This window comes from Gopherus flavomarginatus, chromosome 15 (genome assembly GCF_025201925.1).
Source record: "Gopherus flavomarginatus isolate rGopFla2 chromosome 15, rGopFla2.mat.asm, whole genome shotgun sequence".
NCBI lineage: Eukaryota > Metazoa > Chordata > Testudines > Testudinidae > Gopherus > Gopherus flavomarginatus.
Genome location: NC_066631.1, coordinates 33,573,639 through 33,591,063, shown reverse-complemented (window position 1 = coordinate 33,591,063; position 17,425 = coordinate 33,573,639). Strand labels below are relative to the sequence as shown.

The window sequence follows — 17,425 nt, the reverse complement described above, 5'->3', positions numbered from 1 at the left end:
AACAGTAGGGTTCTCGTCCATGACTAAGGCTTCTAGACCTTATGTTAATGCAAATAGTAATGTGCTACAGGAAACAATCCTGTATTAACAAGGGAAGAGACTGATGTTAGATGTTTACTATGCTCCTGTAGAGAACCACGTACAAACATGGCATTGAATGGAGTCTACAGAGGTCATACAAGACCCAATGGAGCACATCATCCTTCACATCTTCTAATGAGAAATTTGTGTTTACACCACTTTATTTTACCTTCACAGCAGGTTACCTCAGTATCTTAACTGCTGAGTAACTCTCCTGAAGGCACTAATTGCCAAACAATAAATGTGCTAGCAACAGCACTATCCAGTGTCCAGCTTCCAGTAGTGTGTGTTCAAGTGGTACTGCTTTGCTTGTCTCTCAAACAAAATGGTCATTTCATGTTAGTTTCTTACTGACAAAGTAGTGAAGATTTTAAAAATATATCTGTGGGACCAACAGGATAGCCCCTCCCTCTAAAGGAACATTCCCATTGGGTTTTGCCCTTGGGCTGTGAGCTTTCAAAAGAAAGGCCTCATTTTATTTAGCAAAGCAGGCTAAAAGTTCATAAGGAGAAGCACTCCCCATGCCCTTGCACCGCTCAGTTTGGCTACCATAAACATATTATGCACTAATTTTTCAACTGTCATGGGTTCTATTAGAGTTGCCCTGGAATCTAAGACAAGTTGAATTGGAGGCTACTGCCACCTACTGGAGCCTTATTCATGAAGTGTGTTGGGGTTCTTCCAAAGCATTGGATATTGGATGACATCCTCCTGGAGATTACCTTCTGTGTTGGTATTTCTTCTCTTGGCCTCTGGTGAAGCGACATGGATAAGCCATCCATACATAAAGGAGATCTGGGATTGGTTCTTATTTACATCAAATGTAAATGGCACCATCACCCAGCATTCTAAAGTGCCTAACATCTGCACCTGGATGAAAGCAGCTGGACAAAGCTGAACCCAGGCAGCATTGGTGGGAAGAAGGAAACTTAAGAATATACCTCCTCTGTAACATCCTCCATTGCAACAACTACTTTGACTGTTAGGTCAGTCTGCAGCCTTGGAGGACTTTTGGACTTCCCAGTGCTAGTGCAAGACCACATAGCAGGAAGTCCACTGCCAACTGCCTCTGACCAGAAGACTATACCCCGTCCTGCTGGGCACAAATCTAGCCACACAGCAAACCACATGTGACACCTCCAGGCTTTATTAGTGCAATTCCCATCTAGGAATAAAGCCACATGCCTACAAGCTCCATCTGATACAAATGAGTTGCGCATATACTTCGCAGCACATCACCTCAGTGCTCAGCTCTTTGTGCAGGCTCCCTACTGACCACAGAGTCCAGATCAGGAAATGCAATCTGCCCTCTCCATGGGATTGGCTCCAAGTACATGAGAGATCACCTCTCCCTCCATACCCATGACCTCTTATGACAGCTATGTTCCATTAGAACACTGGAACTGTCAACTCAGCAAAGGGAGGCTTGCGGGCTATGCATGATGCTGAATAGCCAATATCTCATCCTTTGTAGTACTGCTTTTTTAATATATTTAAATGTAATAAAGAGTGCACTATATTTTAATTTTGTCATTGTCACACCTAGCCACCTGTGCATGCTTATGAAGTTTAAGAGGAATAGCACTACTAATTCAAATTAAAGTACTGCAAATCAAGACTGGGACTGGCTACTGCTGAAACCAAAAGAACCACCTTGGCTGCTCCAAGCCCTGCCCAAGAGAAGGATGCCAGGCAAAGATGGCTGCTCCCAGGCTTTCACAGAAACAAGATGGATGAACATGAAAAGGCAGACAGGAAACAGAGCCAACACTAGGACTCATCAAAATGGCAGACAGAAATCTTGTAGGATTATAGTAGAAGGAACAAAGCTGGTGCAACTCTACAATATCTGCGCCATCAGTCTACAGTAACATGGAAGCAGTCTGAACTGATCCAGTCTATGGGGAAGGTCTTAAAAGTTACCTGGATCTGATGCAATTGTTCTGATACTGGGAATGGCTGCTAAACATTAGAAGCACTTGTGCATGGACACAAAGTGTATGGCAAGTGATCCACATGTTTGACCTAGTTTGGAGGAACATTAATATTTTTTAATGTAGATGGGTCTAGTCAGTGCAAAACATGGGCAAGTCACTTAATCACTACACTTCATGTTTCCTCATCTGTAAAATGGAAATAATATTGACCATGCTCATGGGGATGCCTGCCTTAATGTTTGCTGAAGTGATGAAGGATGGACAGTGCTAGAAAAGGGTAAAGTAGTATTTTCTCTCACATCCCCGGTGAGAAGTTATTACAGATTAACTATGAAACTTGTGTTATTAATCCTATTTCCAACTCTTATTCACCATACCTTGAACGCAGCAAAGGGGCAGAAAGGAGGATTTCAGTGTCTCAAATGGAACTCCTATTTAGGCTGCACAATGAGCTACAGACGCACGAAAGGTACTTCACCCTAATTTCTGTACCTCTTTCAAACCTAACTAAACTCCACCTGTCTAGCTTTTGTCTTAATTTCCAGTGTGTTTTACAGCAAGAACGTTGCACAGCAATCTAAAAAAAACATTAAAAATTTTATTGAAAACTGACATACAAATGGTGATTTGGTCCCAACAGAAGACAGATCAGAATGAGATCTTTCATATTTCAAAATAAAGCATCCAGCAAGGATTTTCCCAGTAGTGCACCATTTGTGCCATCTCACTTAACATGCAGAACTAACAAAAAATACTTTTAAGAAAGCTAACAATAGACTGAACTGTAAAGACTGCAGCCGCCCACACCTTAAAATGTTTTCTTGAAGCAAATTTCAGTTCAATTAACATTCCATTTAGTTTCTGGATGGGAAGCAGTGTTCCCTTTCCCTCATCAACCCCAGAAGAGTTTTGAACTGTTCCCCCTTAATATAAAACAGAAAAGACCTCTGAAAACCAAATTTGATGTTTGCTAATTAAAGCTGAACTGCTTTAGATATAAAGTCATCCCTTGGCTTAGGCCAATAAACACATTGCCAACAATCCACTGAGAAATCTCAATTCAAGTGGTAGAGTAGTATTAGGGCTCAGTGGAAACTGCATCAGCAAAGAATTTAAGGAGGAAACACACATCTGAATAGCCACCTTTGGCACACGTGATATACAAAGGAGTTAAAACCAGAAATAGACACAGTATCTATACTTTTCCCCTTTGGAAATTCAGATGAAAAAAAACAAGTTTTTAAAAATCAAGTAATATTTTTAAGAGGAAAAAAAGAGCCCTACTTGGATTTCACACTTATCAGCTTTCTAATGTCCTCCATGTTCCTTTGTACCATAATTTTAAGTATTGGCAAGATGGTTCCATTAAACGTATGAATATTTCCTTCTTCTCATTCAGTTAATTTAGGACCAGAGCCACCAGATAAGCACAATCTGAACTTTGAACCTTTTCCAAAGTCATACAAGCTTAGAGCAGATATCTGTTTGGAAGCACTGCAACACCTTCTAACCTCACAAAGTGGACAATGTCGTCTTCCCTCCAGCATACCATTTGTTTTGATTATTTTACACGCAGTAACATTGCAGCCTCTCAGATGCTGTAGAATTTAAGTCTGTTTAGTAGGTTAATGAAATTCACATGACATGTTTTACATACTACATATAAGAGGCTTCACCAACCTCACATAAAAATTAGATACAAGAGCAAAAGAAAGCTGCACACATTTGCTCAGTACAGAAATCAAGGTTTCAGATGTCAAGTTATACAACAGTTTCCAGCCTATTTCAATGCTGGTTCAAACTTCAAAATAATTTTAGTGTGTATTTCTTAAACATTTGTTTAAATATTAAACATTAAAGCTCTTTCAGAATCTTGGGCAAGAAGAGCAGGATAGAAAACTGAGGTAACAGAAATGGAACTTCTCTACTTACCCCCAAATGCCCATGTCAGAAAGAATGTCTCCTCTCACATAAAATGCCACTGCCCGACAAAGGAGCAGAAATGCTGACTGCAAATTAAAGCTTTGATATTAAAATACTTATGATGGGTTTTTAACTAGAAGAATGTATCACCACATAAACTATTACGGTGTTGTGCTAAGCAAAGAAGTGTAGATAGTTGCTTTTCCAATAAATCTAAAGCTGCTTTGCTGAGGAGCCATTGCATGGGCTTCCTTCTAGTATGGGGAAGTCAAGGCAAACAGATTGGGAATTACTATCCTAATACTTTATCCAGAAGAGTATTATCAGGAGGGGATCCTCAGTTCAGATGTCTCCAAGGAAACCTTGAGACTGACTCTTTGTTGACTGAGAAGATTATTTGGTTTACTGCATACTGATAAATTTTTGTACTATTTTCTAATAAGTAGCTAACTGGATTCCTTTCCTGCAGTACCATTAGCTGGAATAAATTCCTGCAGTATAAATTAATAATCCAGATGCAATCTGAAACTCCAGAAAAACAAAGTATAGTTTTAATAACACAAATGTTTCTGGTTTACATAAACCACTAAGTCCAGGTTTACTTAGAGCCAAATTCTGCTCACTCTACTAATGCAAGTAGTCCCACTCAGTTTGAGATTAGTCATGTATGGCAAATAGGATTTGGCCCTTACTGAGACAACATTTACCCAAAGCTGTTAAAGCAGCTCCTCTGTATCTGAGTCACACATCATCATTTATCAAGATTAAAATCAAAAGGTGTCAGTACATTCAGCACCAGCTGTGTCAGAAATATTACCAAAGGTCATGTCTGGCTTTCCAATCTGATTCAGACCAAGGGAAAACTGCAGCACAAGGTAAAAATGCCAAACCAATCAGCTGAGAACATCCTCTAGGCTTCTTCTTTACTAGCTCAGAGAAAACTGAACATTTTAAACTGGCCCTTAGGCTAAATTTAGTAACCAACTTCCAGCTGAGTCACTGATTTAACTTTCTACGAAAACTAGACCATACGAGTCTACTGTTCAGTTATAACTTGTCACCCCCTATCACACTGCAGCACAGATCATTTCTATATTTACATTTTAAGGTCAGGCCAAGTAGATGGAGGGATTGTCTTTCTTCGTGTAACTAGTGAGAGATATCTTCTCTTTTCAGTACATTTGAGTAACCTCTCATGAAGCTAATAGAATGAGCCAAGCATATCCCACAAAGTCTTAATGGCTCACCAAGTGTAAGGGGTAGTCTGAACCACTGTTGCATTCGATCTCTGCATTTCACTCTTTACCAAAGGCAACTAAGAGGACAGGCCTAATAAGCCATTTGGAGAACCTCTTCCTTGCTCAACAGGCCACTGGACTTCTTGTAAAAGATGCTGCTTTTAACAGACTATAAAGCTTTTCTTCAATCTCCTAAAGTTGCAACTGTCCAACTCCAGATTCTTGTTATCAGAAAACAAAAAAAACCCAACAACTTCAGGTCCACACCTCATACCTGGAAGGTAGAGGGAGTCAAAAATCAGCCACTGAAACCTTCAGAAATTCATCATTTCAGCCTGAAATCTGGCTTCTATAATTCCATCTCCTCTTCTACACATACAGATGTTCCCAAGCTACTATATAGTCCTGGAGACATCATAGTTTGTTGTGCTTCAGAGAATGTTTCAGTTTGTGGTTGAAAAGCGGCTCCAAGAGTTGATTGCTTAGCCTGGCACCCTTCTGTGCCCTGCTGCTTGTAGTTTTTAGCAACAGAAACAGATTTCAGTTTGTCTGTGAGGAATTCAGGGAGAGGTTTCCAGAGCACTAGCTCCATGGAGGGACGGCTCCTAGAAGGGATGGAGTCTTAGTTTAATCAAAACTCTTTCAATAACAGCTGTGACAAATGAAAACCACCTAATTGCATCATCCACTTAAGTCACTGTCTGTGGAGAAGTGTCCCACAAGGGACATGCACTAGTGTTTTGTCTAATCTTCTGGAGAAAGTTCCAATTCCTCCTTTCACGGCCTAACAGAAGTTTTTCCTGATTTTCATCATACATTTCCCTTTTCTTAAGTTCATTCCATTACTCTCAATTCTAACCTCACGTACAACATGAAATAATAATTCTCTCCCACTGCACCAACCATGAAGCTCACTATTGTTCACCACACTATGAGACCTTTCTCTTGATATGGAAACCTTCATATTTGAACAACGGCAGGCTATAAAGTTAGTGAAATTGAGAGAGTATATAACATTATGTATTAAAGGGAGCATACAGAGTTTTTTGAATACTGCATACAGATGTGGTCTTCTCATCTCAAAAAAGATACACTGGCATTAGAAAAGGTTCAGAGAAGTGCAACTAAAATGATTAGGGTTTTGGATCGGGTCCCATACGAGGAGAGATTAAAGATGCTAGGACTTTTCAGCTTGGAAAAAAGGAGACTGGGGGGGCGGGGTTGGGAATCTGATAGAGGTATATAAAATCATGAGTAGTGTGGAGAAAGTAAATAAGGAAAAGTTATTTACTTGTTCCCATAATATAAGAACTAGGGGTCACCAAATGAAATTAATGGGCAGCAGGTTTAAAACAAATAAAAGGAAGTTCTTCACACAGCGCACAGTCGACCTGTGTAACTCCTTGCCTAAGGAGGCTGTGAAGGCTAGGACTAACAGGGTTTAAAAGAGAACTAGATAAATTCATGGAGGTTAAGTCTATTAATGGCTATTAGGCAGGATGGCTAAGGAATGGTGTCCCTAGTCTGTTTGTCAAAGGGTGGAGATAGATGGCAGGAGAGAGATCACTTGATCATTACCTGTTAGGTTCACTCCCTCTGGGGCACCTGGCATTGGTCACTGTCGGTAGACAGGATACTGGGCTGGATGGACCTTTGGTCTGACCCAGTATGGCCATTCTTATGTTAGTCTCTATGAATTCAGCATTCTACTGTAAATTGCAAATACCCTATTTTTAGCAACTACATATAATGCTCTGCTACACGATACAGTACAGTACATCACAAACACATTATCAAAGAATCTTCCAACAGTAATGCTATAAAGAATTACAGTTTGAAAATCAAGTCTCGCTCAACAGAGGAGAGATGGACCCTGCAGGCAAAACCCTTTTCTCCATTTGGGTATGTTATCTGTGTAGCTCCAACATTTCCTCAAGAACTTACATGGACTCTATTATTTTTTTTGTCAGGACTTGATCAAAATCCCTCCTCAGCCCCTTTTGCAGAGTATCAGATAGGACAAGGGTGGGCAGATTGCTAGTATTCCCATCGGCATGAACATCTTCATCTTCATCAATTATCCTAAGAATGGAGGCAGGAAAGGGGGAAATAATACATCTTATTATTGACCATATCACGGACAAATATGTTTACCTACTGCTAATTGAGTCCCATTCAGGGGAGAGTATGCAGTTCAACCACACAATATAAAATTAACATTGAGTTAAGCAGCAATTTCATCTTCTCAGCTCCCTGTAGTTTAGCTTCTAAGATTATTTTCAGCTGCTCTGAAAGGTCCTGAATTTTGGTGACCCCATGCTACAGCGGCTCAGACTACTGATCAGAATGACCCAAAGCTTGACCACTTAGGATGCACTGCAAGAATTGCCTTTTTGGTAAAGCTCTTGTATATAAATTTGTAAGAATACCCACAGATGTACCCCAGTAGAGCACCTGAAATCCTAGAAAAGGGCAAACAGAAGAAACCTGTATGTAGTCCACTATGGACCTCACAATGCAGATCCAGATAGGTGTTACAAACGTCAGATCTCACATCACAAACTAATCAATTTAAAGGTATAACTCACTGCTATAAAACTTTGTTAACACTGACTTAAGGTTGACCTGCAGCACTGTGTACCCTCCCGGAACACTGAGTGCACCCATATTTAAGCCACTTGTGGGTTGAAGTATAATTTTAAAGTGTTCACTGTAGTTTGTGCGATGAGATAGGGGGATACCAACTTTGAAGTTTACTGTGACTGTTTTAAAAAAACCAAAAAACATATGACTAAATTTTCTTTAGACCCTTTTTTCCCCCAAGAGCTAGAGCTCTCTGGAAGATGAAACTGGTAAGTGTGAATCCTTGGTTTGTGTAGACTAGATGAATTACTGAAATTTCAATTTTGTTTTCTGTATTTATTTTTCCAAGATCATCATAAAGTTTGTTACTCTTTTGATTGACAACAGTATCCTGTGCTACGTTAGTCGACCTTATACCAGTCCTTATAAAAAGCCTTCTACTATGAATGCATTTCCTGATGCTCTACAACTCCTTTGACAAGAGTCCCAGCCAGAAAGGATGAATGGTTCACTAGCTAGCATACTAGCCTAGGACTTGGGAGACCCCAGGTTCAACTCTCAGCTCTGGGGCAAATCATTTACGTCTCTCTGTGCCTCAGTTCCACATCTGTAAAATGGAGACATTATCACTTCCCTCCCTGTGTCATGAGAATAAATACATTAAAGACAGGTGTTCAAATAGTACAATAATGGGGGTCACGGATGTAAGACAGATAGTCCCACTGTTCCTTACCATTTCCTGAACATGTGGCATGGGTACATTACCTTTATGCTGCTTCTTGTTACCATCATTCATTCAATCTTTCCTCTCTTAAATTATACTACATTCCTTGACAATACTTAAGTAAAATCTGAGCATGCATGAGGATTTTAAAACACTTTGGAATACTAGATCTCAAAACAGAAGCTTTGCTTTAAGGGCAAATCTTCCAGAAGGAACCCCTAGGTAACGCAGGCAGAAAGCAACTAATGTGCATAACACATTCTCAGCAAGCTGCCAAGGGCAGGACTTGAACTTGTAGTACATGGGTGTTGCTCAGATGCGGTGGCTACAGGATGTCACCCTGAGCTTCCAGTTACTATGACAGGCTGCCTGCAAAAATTCTGGCTTGCAACTTTCTCTAGCTTGTGCCACATTGTAAATTTAACTTTAACCCTGAATAACTGTAATACTGTATGCTCAAAGGGGCAGTGGCTGCTGGACTCTAGCTGAAATCAATCCTGACCCCATAACACCAATTCGAGGAGGATAAAAGGCATAGTTTGAGCCCCCAGTGTGTCAAAGTTAAGAACTGTAAAATTTTGATTTTTTTTGAAGGGGGCTTTATCTTGAGAAGGCCTTGCTCACAATTACCTCAAATTTGGACCAATCATTATATCCCAGATTCCCATGAGGCAAAGCTCTTATCAAGACAATCCAAGTCACCACGTGGATTTTAGAGCACTTAAAAAAACCAGCTGTTAAACAGTAAGCTAGTCTCAACCCTACTTACAGTGGTGCTGCCACCCTACTGCAATAAACTCAGTTATCCCTTAGACAACGCCTATGAATAAAGGGAAAGCTAGGAAAAAACCCACTCTACTCAATCCCTGCGTTTACCTGTCCTCAATTTCCTGAAGCTTCCTGCGGGCAACCTCGCACTGATGTTCCCCGATTGTCTGATCCATATCTTCACAGGGAATTTCTAACAAGCCAGCTTCATGAAGACTATCAATGCACTGCCTTGCTACCTCCCCAGCTGCCTGCTGACCTGCACAGAGAATCTCTTCAGTGCTGGGATTCGGAGAGTAGTGAACAGTTTCAATCAGTCTCTTCTTCTTCACAGGGCAACTAGGAAACCAAGCAAATTTTTAGTTGGCAACAGAGAAATATCTGACATTGTTAAAAAAAAAAAAACTATTAAGATCTTTGTCTGTCACACCTATTTCTACAGAGCTGCATAGTTCGTCTGTTGAGAAAGACTTCACTTCCAATGTACAAGAAGAAATTTTAGCTCCTCAAATATAAAAATGCCTTTTCAAGAAAATCAGTATCACACATTCAGTTAGATTTGTATTATACAAACTGGACTGGATTCAAGGTTTCTGTTTATGTTCAGGAAAAAACAACTGAGAATGGTTCCAAACAGTAGTAGTACTGGGAAAGATTCCCTCACCTAAGCACAGTACAATCTTTTGAGCTCTACCCTGGATCACACACCATCCACCTCCCTCCACCACACAGGACAGAGAGTGAATCAGGCCAAAAGCAAGTCACTGAAGACAAGTTTAACTTACCAATCCACCTCTTCCTCTAGTTTATGCTTCTTTCCACAGCGAAGAGAAACTCTGGAAAGGGACAATGAACAGTTATTTGACTACTAACAGTGTTTTATACCTTTGGATGGAATTGAGTGTGATCAAGAAAATTAAAGCACATGTTGCTGGTGGGTTATGTTCCATGGCTTTCAGTGTGCAGGTCACCTTGATATAATCAGATGAGGGGAAAAACAGAGCCAAAGATGCATTAGTCTAGAAACAAATCTGTTAAATAAAACAAACAAAAACAGTTGGAGTATAAAGGGAAGCAGTTTACCTTCACGCATCTCTTCCTGAAATTAGTTACCTGAATATAATTGAAATAGGGCAATGTTTGGATCATCTGGTAACTAGTCTCAACCATGACAGCCAAAGTAGAAGGTAAGTTCAGAATGTCATGCTTCACACTTATCTGAACTTGACATGTATTTTTTCTCCCAAAAATAAAGACAAAACACTCTAAAACAGGGTTTGCTCAGCTGCCTTTTGCTGATTTCCATGACAGTTTCTTTCTTGTACTGTGTTTGTGGGGGAAGGTGGGAAAGGAATAGATGTATTTTTCCTGAAGCATTCCTGTTTCTTGAAGTGAGTGCTTAATTATCATAGAATCATAGATCAGAGTTGGAAGAAACCTCAGGAGGTCATCTAGTCCAACCCCCTGCTCGAAGCAGGACCAACACCAACCAATTCATCCCAGGGATTTGTCAAGCTGGGCCTTAAAAACCTCTAAGGATGGAGATTCCACCACCTCCCTAGCTAACCCATTCAGGTGCTTCACGACCATCCTAGTCAAACAGTTTTTCCTAATTTCTAACCCAGACCTCCCTCACTTGCTCCTTGCTTGGTCATCTGCCACCACTGTGAACAGCCTTGCTACATCCTCTTTGGAACCCCCTTCAGATAGTTGAAGGCTGCTATCAAATCCCTCCTCACTCTTCTCTTTCGCAGACTAAATAATACCAGTTCCTTCAGCCTCCCCTCATAAGTCATGTGCCCGAGCTCCCTAATCATTTTCGTTGCCCTCCACTGGACTCTCTCCAATTTGTCCACATCCCTTCTGTAGTTGGGGATGGGAGCCAATCCATACTACTTTAACTTGCTGGCAAGAATACTGTGGGAGACCCTATCAAAAGCTTTGCTAAAGTCAAGATATATCACATCCACCGCTTTCCCAATATCCACAGAGCCAGTTATCTCATCATAGAAGGCAATCAGATTAGCCAGGCATGACTTGCCCTTGGTGAATCCATCTTCCTCTACTCCAAATGCTTCAAAATGGACTCATTGAGGACCTGCTCCATGATTTTTCCAGGAACTGAGTGAGGCCGTAGTTCCCCAGATTCTCCTTCTTCTCTTTTTTTAAAGATGGGCACAGTATTTGCCTTTTTCCAATTGTACAGCTTTAATCTCTTAACATGGTTTAATGGCACATTAATTAAACTAATCACACAAATGGAAAAATAAAAAATCTGCAGTGTAATACTGATCTGGATAAACACACTTTTCATCCACATTAAAAAGAACGCAGCAGTCTTCTTTCGTATGGCATTTGAGAAGCAACGGGCTGGGATTATAATTGAATGTTAAGATTCGAAAGCCTTTCTAATTCTTTTAGAGTATCTGTGTGGATCCCTTTGTACCACCACCATAAGCATGAAAGGGGCAATTGTTCTGTGATACATCACAAGGTTTGTACCTCAACATGTGGTTGAATGCAGTTCACTGCGGCAAAATCCTGGAACTTAAAGGACTTCCTGGTCATAAAACAATGGCAATAATGGCCAATACCTTACCTCAAATACGCCCATCACTGCGAACTACGCAGCTCAACATCGAGGGCCTATCCATCACAAAGTGCAATTACACCACAATGATCCTGCAGATTCAAAACACTGAGGTCCTTGTGCTACAACACACCTGGAGAGCGAAAGCCACAAATCGAACAGAAAGAAAGCAGTAAAAACATTATAGCTTTTAAATCAAGTCCACATTTCAGCATTCAATTATGTAAATGCAAACATCCTTTTGTTTCCCAGACAATTGAGACACACCCTAAACCTACTGGTGGGGTAGGAAGTAAGAAAAACAGAAGGAAGGAAACAGGACAGTACAAAATTCTCAATTCCAGTATAATACTGAACAAATTACAAGAACTGAAAAATTAGAGCCTTCATGAAAACAGACATTCAGAAAAATACACTATAGATAAGAGACGCTATCCTCCACCTTTCCCTTGTTTATTTTTGTACTTACTGGGTGCAATTCTGCTGTTGCAATAAGACTGGTGGTTTTTCACTGTTTGTGAAAGAAACTGTTGCAACAGTCAAGCCCTCATTATAGCTTCCAGTTGCAGCTAGGGAGGCAAGGTCCAGGTTACTTTGCAAGTATGAGCTGCTGAGATCAGAGCCTTCTACTATATTATTTCTGTTCCCTGCTGTAACCACTATGGTTTGTTGGGGATATTCATGACCAACAGCTCCAGGCTGGGATTCAGTCTGTATGATTCCAGGTTGGAAGGTACTGTCAGGAAGAGTTGCTGGAGCCTGTGGAAATTCCACAGGAGGAACTTCTTGAAAGGATCTGCCCAAGGTTGCCATTTTCATCTGTACCTGTGGGAAAAGACAAACCAACCCAGAACACTGTGACTATAAGCAAACATGTTGCATAAGCATCAGTGAGGAAAAGGCCAGGTCTATAATCAGAGATTTTGCTGGCATGGCCTTGTTGGTTAGGGTATGATTTTGTTTTAACAATAAAATTATGTCAGTAAGAACCCTAGTGTGGATGCTGTTATACAGGCAAAACAGTTCTTTTGCTGGTATCATTTACTAGTTTCTCCAATAAACTAAGGTTATGTGTATACTTAAAATGCTACAATTGCACAGCTGCAGCTGTGCCACTTTATCACTTGAGTGCAGACACTCGCTACAGCGCTGTAGTTAATTAACCTCCCAGAGAGAAGATAGCTAAGTCAATGGAAGAATTCTTCCCTTGACATACCACTGTCTGTAAAGGGGAGCGGGGGGGAAGAGGTCACTTCAACTACGTCACTCACAGGTGTGGATTTTTCACACCCCTAAGTTAAGTCGACCCAGCTATGTCACTTTTCAGTGTAGACATGGTCTGACTGTAGACTACTACAGAAATAGGAGGGGTTCTCCACTTGCTGTAGGTAATCTACCTCCCTCACAGATGGGAGCTAGATCAAGGGGAGAATTCTTCTGCTGAGAGATTCTTCTACTAGTGGAGTTCCTCAAGGATCGGTTTTGGGAACAATCTTATTTAACCTTTTTATTACTGACCTTGGCACAAAAAGCGGGAATGTGCTAATAAAGTTTGCGGATGACATAAAGCTGGGGGGTATTGCTAACACGGAGAAGGACCAGGATATCATACAGGAAGATCTGGATGACCTTGTAAACTGGAGTAATAGTAATAGGATGAAATTTAATAGTGAAAAGTGCAAGGTCATGCACTTAGGAATTAATAATAAGAATTTTAGATATACATTGGGGACACATCAGTTGGAAGCAACAGAGGAGGAGAGGGACCTTGGAGTATTGATTGATCACGGGATGACTATGAGCCGCCAATGTGATATGGCCGTTAAAAAAGCTAATGCGGTTTTAGGATGCACCAGGCGAGGTATTTCCAGCAAAGATAAGGAGGTGTTAGTACTGTTATACAAGGCACTGTTGAGACCTCATCTGGAATACTGTGTGCAGTTCTGGTCTCCCATGTTTAAGAAGGATGAATTCAAACTGGAACAGGTTCAGAGACAGGCTACTAGGATGATCCGAGGAAAGGAAAACTTGTCATATGAAAGGAGACTCAAAGAGCTTGGCTTGTTTAGTCTAGCCAAAAGAAGGCTGATGGGGGATATGCTTGTTCTTTATAAACATATCAGAGGGATTAATATTAGGGAGGGAGAGGAATTATTTAAGCTTAATACCAATGTAGACACAAGAACGAATGGGTATAAACTGGACACTAGGAAGTTTAGACTTGAAATTAGACGAAGGTTTCTAACCATTAGAGGAGTGAAGTTCTGGAACAGCCTTCCAAGGGGAGTAGTGGGGGCAAAAGACATATCTGGCTTTAAGACTAAGCTTGATAAGTTTATGGAAGGGATGGTATGATGGGATAGCTTAATTTTGGCAATTGATCTTTGATTACCAGCAGATAAGTATGCCCAGTGGTCGGTGATGGGATGTTGGATGGGATGGGATCTGAGTTACTGCAGAGAATTCTTTCCTGAGTGCTGGCTGGTGAGTCTTTCCCACATGCTCAGAGTTTAGCTGATCACCATATTTGGGGTCAGGAAGGAATTTTCCACAGGGGCAGATTGGCAGAGGCCCTGGAGGTTTTTCGCCTTCCTTTGCAGCGTGGGGCGTGGGTCACTTGCTGGTGGATTCTCTGCAGCTTGAGGTCTTCAAACCACAATTTGAAGACTTCAATAACTCGGACATAGGTTAGGGGTTTGTTATAGAAGTGGATGGGTAGGGTTCTGTGGCCTGCTTTGTGCAGGAGGTCAGACTAGATGATCACATTGGTCCCTTCTGACCCTAAAGTCTATGAATCTATAAACCTGGTGCTATCTACAACAGGGGTTAAGTCTGCTTAACTATGGCTTTGTCTACACTATGCAGCTTATAGTGACGCAGCTGTGCCGCAAAGACGCGCGGTATAGCCACTGTTTGTCAGCAGAAGAGAGCTCTCCTGCCGACAAAAAGCTTCCACCCCCAACAAGAGGTGTTAGCATTGTCGGCAGGAGCAACAAATCACTGTTCACACCAGCACTTGTCCCTGACAACACTTTTGTCTTTCAGGTGTGTGTGTGTGTGCGCGTGTTTTAACATCTTTGAAGGACAAAAGTTGTGTCTTTCAATTGCCAGTGTAGACAAAGCGTAAGGAGATTTCTACACTGGCACTTCATCGGCAAAACTTCTGTCATTCAGGTATGTTAAAAAACACCTCCACGAATGACAAAAGCTTCACCGATGAAAACCGCTGGTGTGAACAGTGCTTTCTCGGCACTGTTCATGACGTCACTAAAAGCTGCATAGTGTAGCCATAGCCAAAGAGTCTGTCTTCACTACCAACGTTAAAACGCAGTCACACCAACACTTTAACTTGGCTGTATAGTTGCAGCACGAGTACTGGGAGACAGTTCTCCCAGCACTGTACAAAACCCAGTCCTGTGAGCGCGACTCCCAGCACTGGTGCACTGTCTACACTGCCACTTTATAGCACTGAAACTTGCATCGCTCGGGGTGTGTTTTTTCACACCGCTGAGTAAGACATTTTCAGCGCTGTAAAGTGGCAGTGTAGACCCAAGCCTCTCAAGGGTGTGGATTTTTCATGCCCCGAGAGACGTAGCTATGCCGATGTAAGCTACAATTCCATGCAGACCGGCCCTAAGTGATACTGGCAAAAGCATTTTCTGCCAGCATAATGGAGTCTATGCTAGGGCTTTTGCCAGTATAAGAATGTCATTTAAAAAAAAAACAAAAAAATCACCCACATGTGTGAAATTACTTTTCTGGCAAAAGTTTCTAGTGTAGACCAGACCTAAGAGACCCACTGTAAAGAGGTTTAATGCCAGCTGCAGTTTACAGCAGTAATATACACAAACAAATGCAGACTCTCACTGGAATGATCTCCAGCAAATGAGACAGAAAAGGTGCTCTGGAGCGTAGGAGGGCGCAACAGCACCAGCAAATAATGGCATGGCATTAGTTACTCCAGAGTTTAAAACCCATTTCAGAAACACTGGTGGTACTAAGATAGACCTTGAGTGAGGCCCCTCAACTAGAGTGACCAAACGCCCCGATTTTTGAGGGTGAGTCACGATTTTTGTATCTTTTTCTTATATAGGCTCCTATTACCCCCCCCACCCACATCCCGATTTTTCACGTTTGCTGTATGGTCACTCTACCCTCACCATTCCCTGTACAAGCAATAGTCCAGTCTAAGGCCACTGCCCCACATCCCCCCAAGCCCATCCTCTCCCCATCAACCTGCTCCACGCTATAAACAGCAGTAATCCACCCTAATGTCACCACATTACCTCTCATTACGGCCTGCTCCCTGCACCCAACCCTCCTCCCTCCCCACACCTCACATCCCCCAACATCCTCTCTCCCCATTCCCTCCACACCCAGCCCCCTCCCCCCACAAAACCCCCACACCCAATCCTCTCCCCCCACATCCCCATTCCTCTCCCCATCCTACACACCCAGTCCCCTCCGCACCACAAATCCCCCACACCCAGTCCCCTCCCCCCACATCCTCTCCCCATTCCCACCACAAATCCCCCACACCCAGTCCCCTCCCCCCACATCCTCTCCCCATTCCCCCCACAAATCCCCCACACCCAGTCCCCTCCCCCCACATCCTCTCCCCATTCCCACCACAAATCCCCCACACCCAGTCCCCTCCCCCCACATCCTCTCCCCATTCCCACCACAAATCCCCCACACCCAGTCCCCTCCCCCCACATCCTCTCCCCATTCCCCCCACAAATCCCCCACACCCAGTCCCCTCCCCCCACATCCTCTCCCCATTCCCCCCACAAATCCCCCACACCCAGTCCTCTCCCCCCACATCCTCTCCCCATTCCCCCCACAAATCCCCCACACCCAGTCCTCTCCCCCCACATCCTCTCCCCATTCCCCCCACAAATCCCCCACACCCAGTCCTCTCCCCCCACATCCTCTCCCCATTCCCCCCACAAATCCCCCACACCCAGTCCTCTCCCCCCACATCCTCTCCCCATTCCCCCCACAAAACCCCCACACCCAATCCTCTCCCCCCACATCCCCATTCCTCTCCCCATCCCGCACACCCAACCCCCCACACCCTTCCCACATGTCCCCCGGCCCCTCCCCAGCAACTTGCTCCCACCCGGCCCCCCCAGCAGGATCCCGGCCGCTCCCTTCCGCACACAGACCCGGGAGCTCTGTCACTCCCCATCCGCGCACCCCACGCCGGACTCACCCCAGGGCAGACGGGACCCCTCAGCCTCGCTCCTTTCCAGGCCTTTCTCCGCAACCGGAGAAGACGCACAACGGGCGCGGGTTGCTGGGAGTCGTAGTTCCGGTGGGAGGGTGGGTGTGTGGCTGAAACAGGGGCATGCTGGGAGTCGTAGTTCCGGTGGGAGGGGGGGGCTAAAACTGGGGCATGCTGGGAGTCGTAGTTCCAGTGGGGGGAATGGCTGAAGCTGAGGCATGCTGGGAGTCGTAGTTCCGGTGGGAGGGTGGGTCTGTGGCTGAAACAGGGGCATGCTGGGAGTCGTAGTTCCGGTGGGAGGGGGGGGTGGCTAAAACTGGGGCATGCTGGGAGTCGTAGTTCCAGTGGGGGAAT

General features: G+C 43.2%; 1 protein-coding gene across 1 annotated transcript; it reads right to left on the bottom strand.

Moving 5' to 3' along the window:
- Positions 1-2,598: 2,598 nt before the first annotated feature.
- Positions 2,599-17,149, bottom strand: CCDC117 (coiled-coil domain containing 117). The gene is made up of 6 exons (XM_050924061.1): positions 17,060-17,149; positions 12,314-12,669; positions 10,040-10,090; positions 9,363-9,593; positions 7,124-7,261; positions 2,599-5,784 (listed from the first exon to the last, which is right to left on the bottom strand). The coding sequence occupies exons 2-6, from the start codon at positions 12,661-12,663 to the stop codon at positions 5,529-5,531; spliced, it is 1,026 nt and encodes a 341-aa protein (XP_050780018.1). The 5' UTR covers positions 12,664-12,669; positions 17,060-17,149; the 3' UTR covers positions 2,599-5,528.
- Between the last annotated feature and the right edge of the window lie 276 nt (positions 17,150-17,425).

Bases quoted from the DNA above. Each gene is read 5' to 3' on its own strand.
- CCDC117 (XM_050924061.1), bottom strand. From the start codon at position 12,663: ATGAAAATGGCAACCTTGGGCAGATCCTTTCAAGAAGTTCCTCCTGTG. The intron at 10,091-12,313 runs GTAAGTACAAAA...GTCCCTTTCCAG, and splicing joins CAACAGCAGAATTGCACCCA to AGTTTCTCTTCGCTGTGGAA. The intron at 5,785-7,123 runs GTAAGTTCTTGA...CATCCCTTCTAG, and splicing joins AAAAAAATAATAGAGTCCAT to GAGCCGTCCCTCCATGGAGC.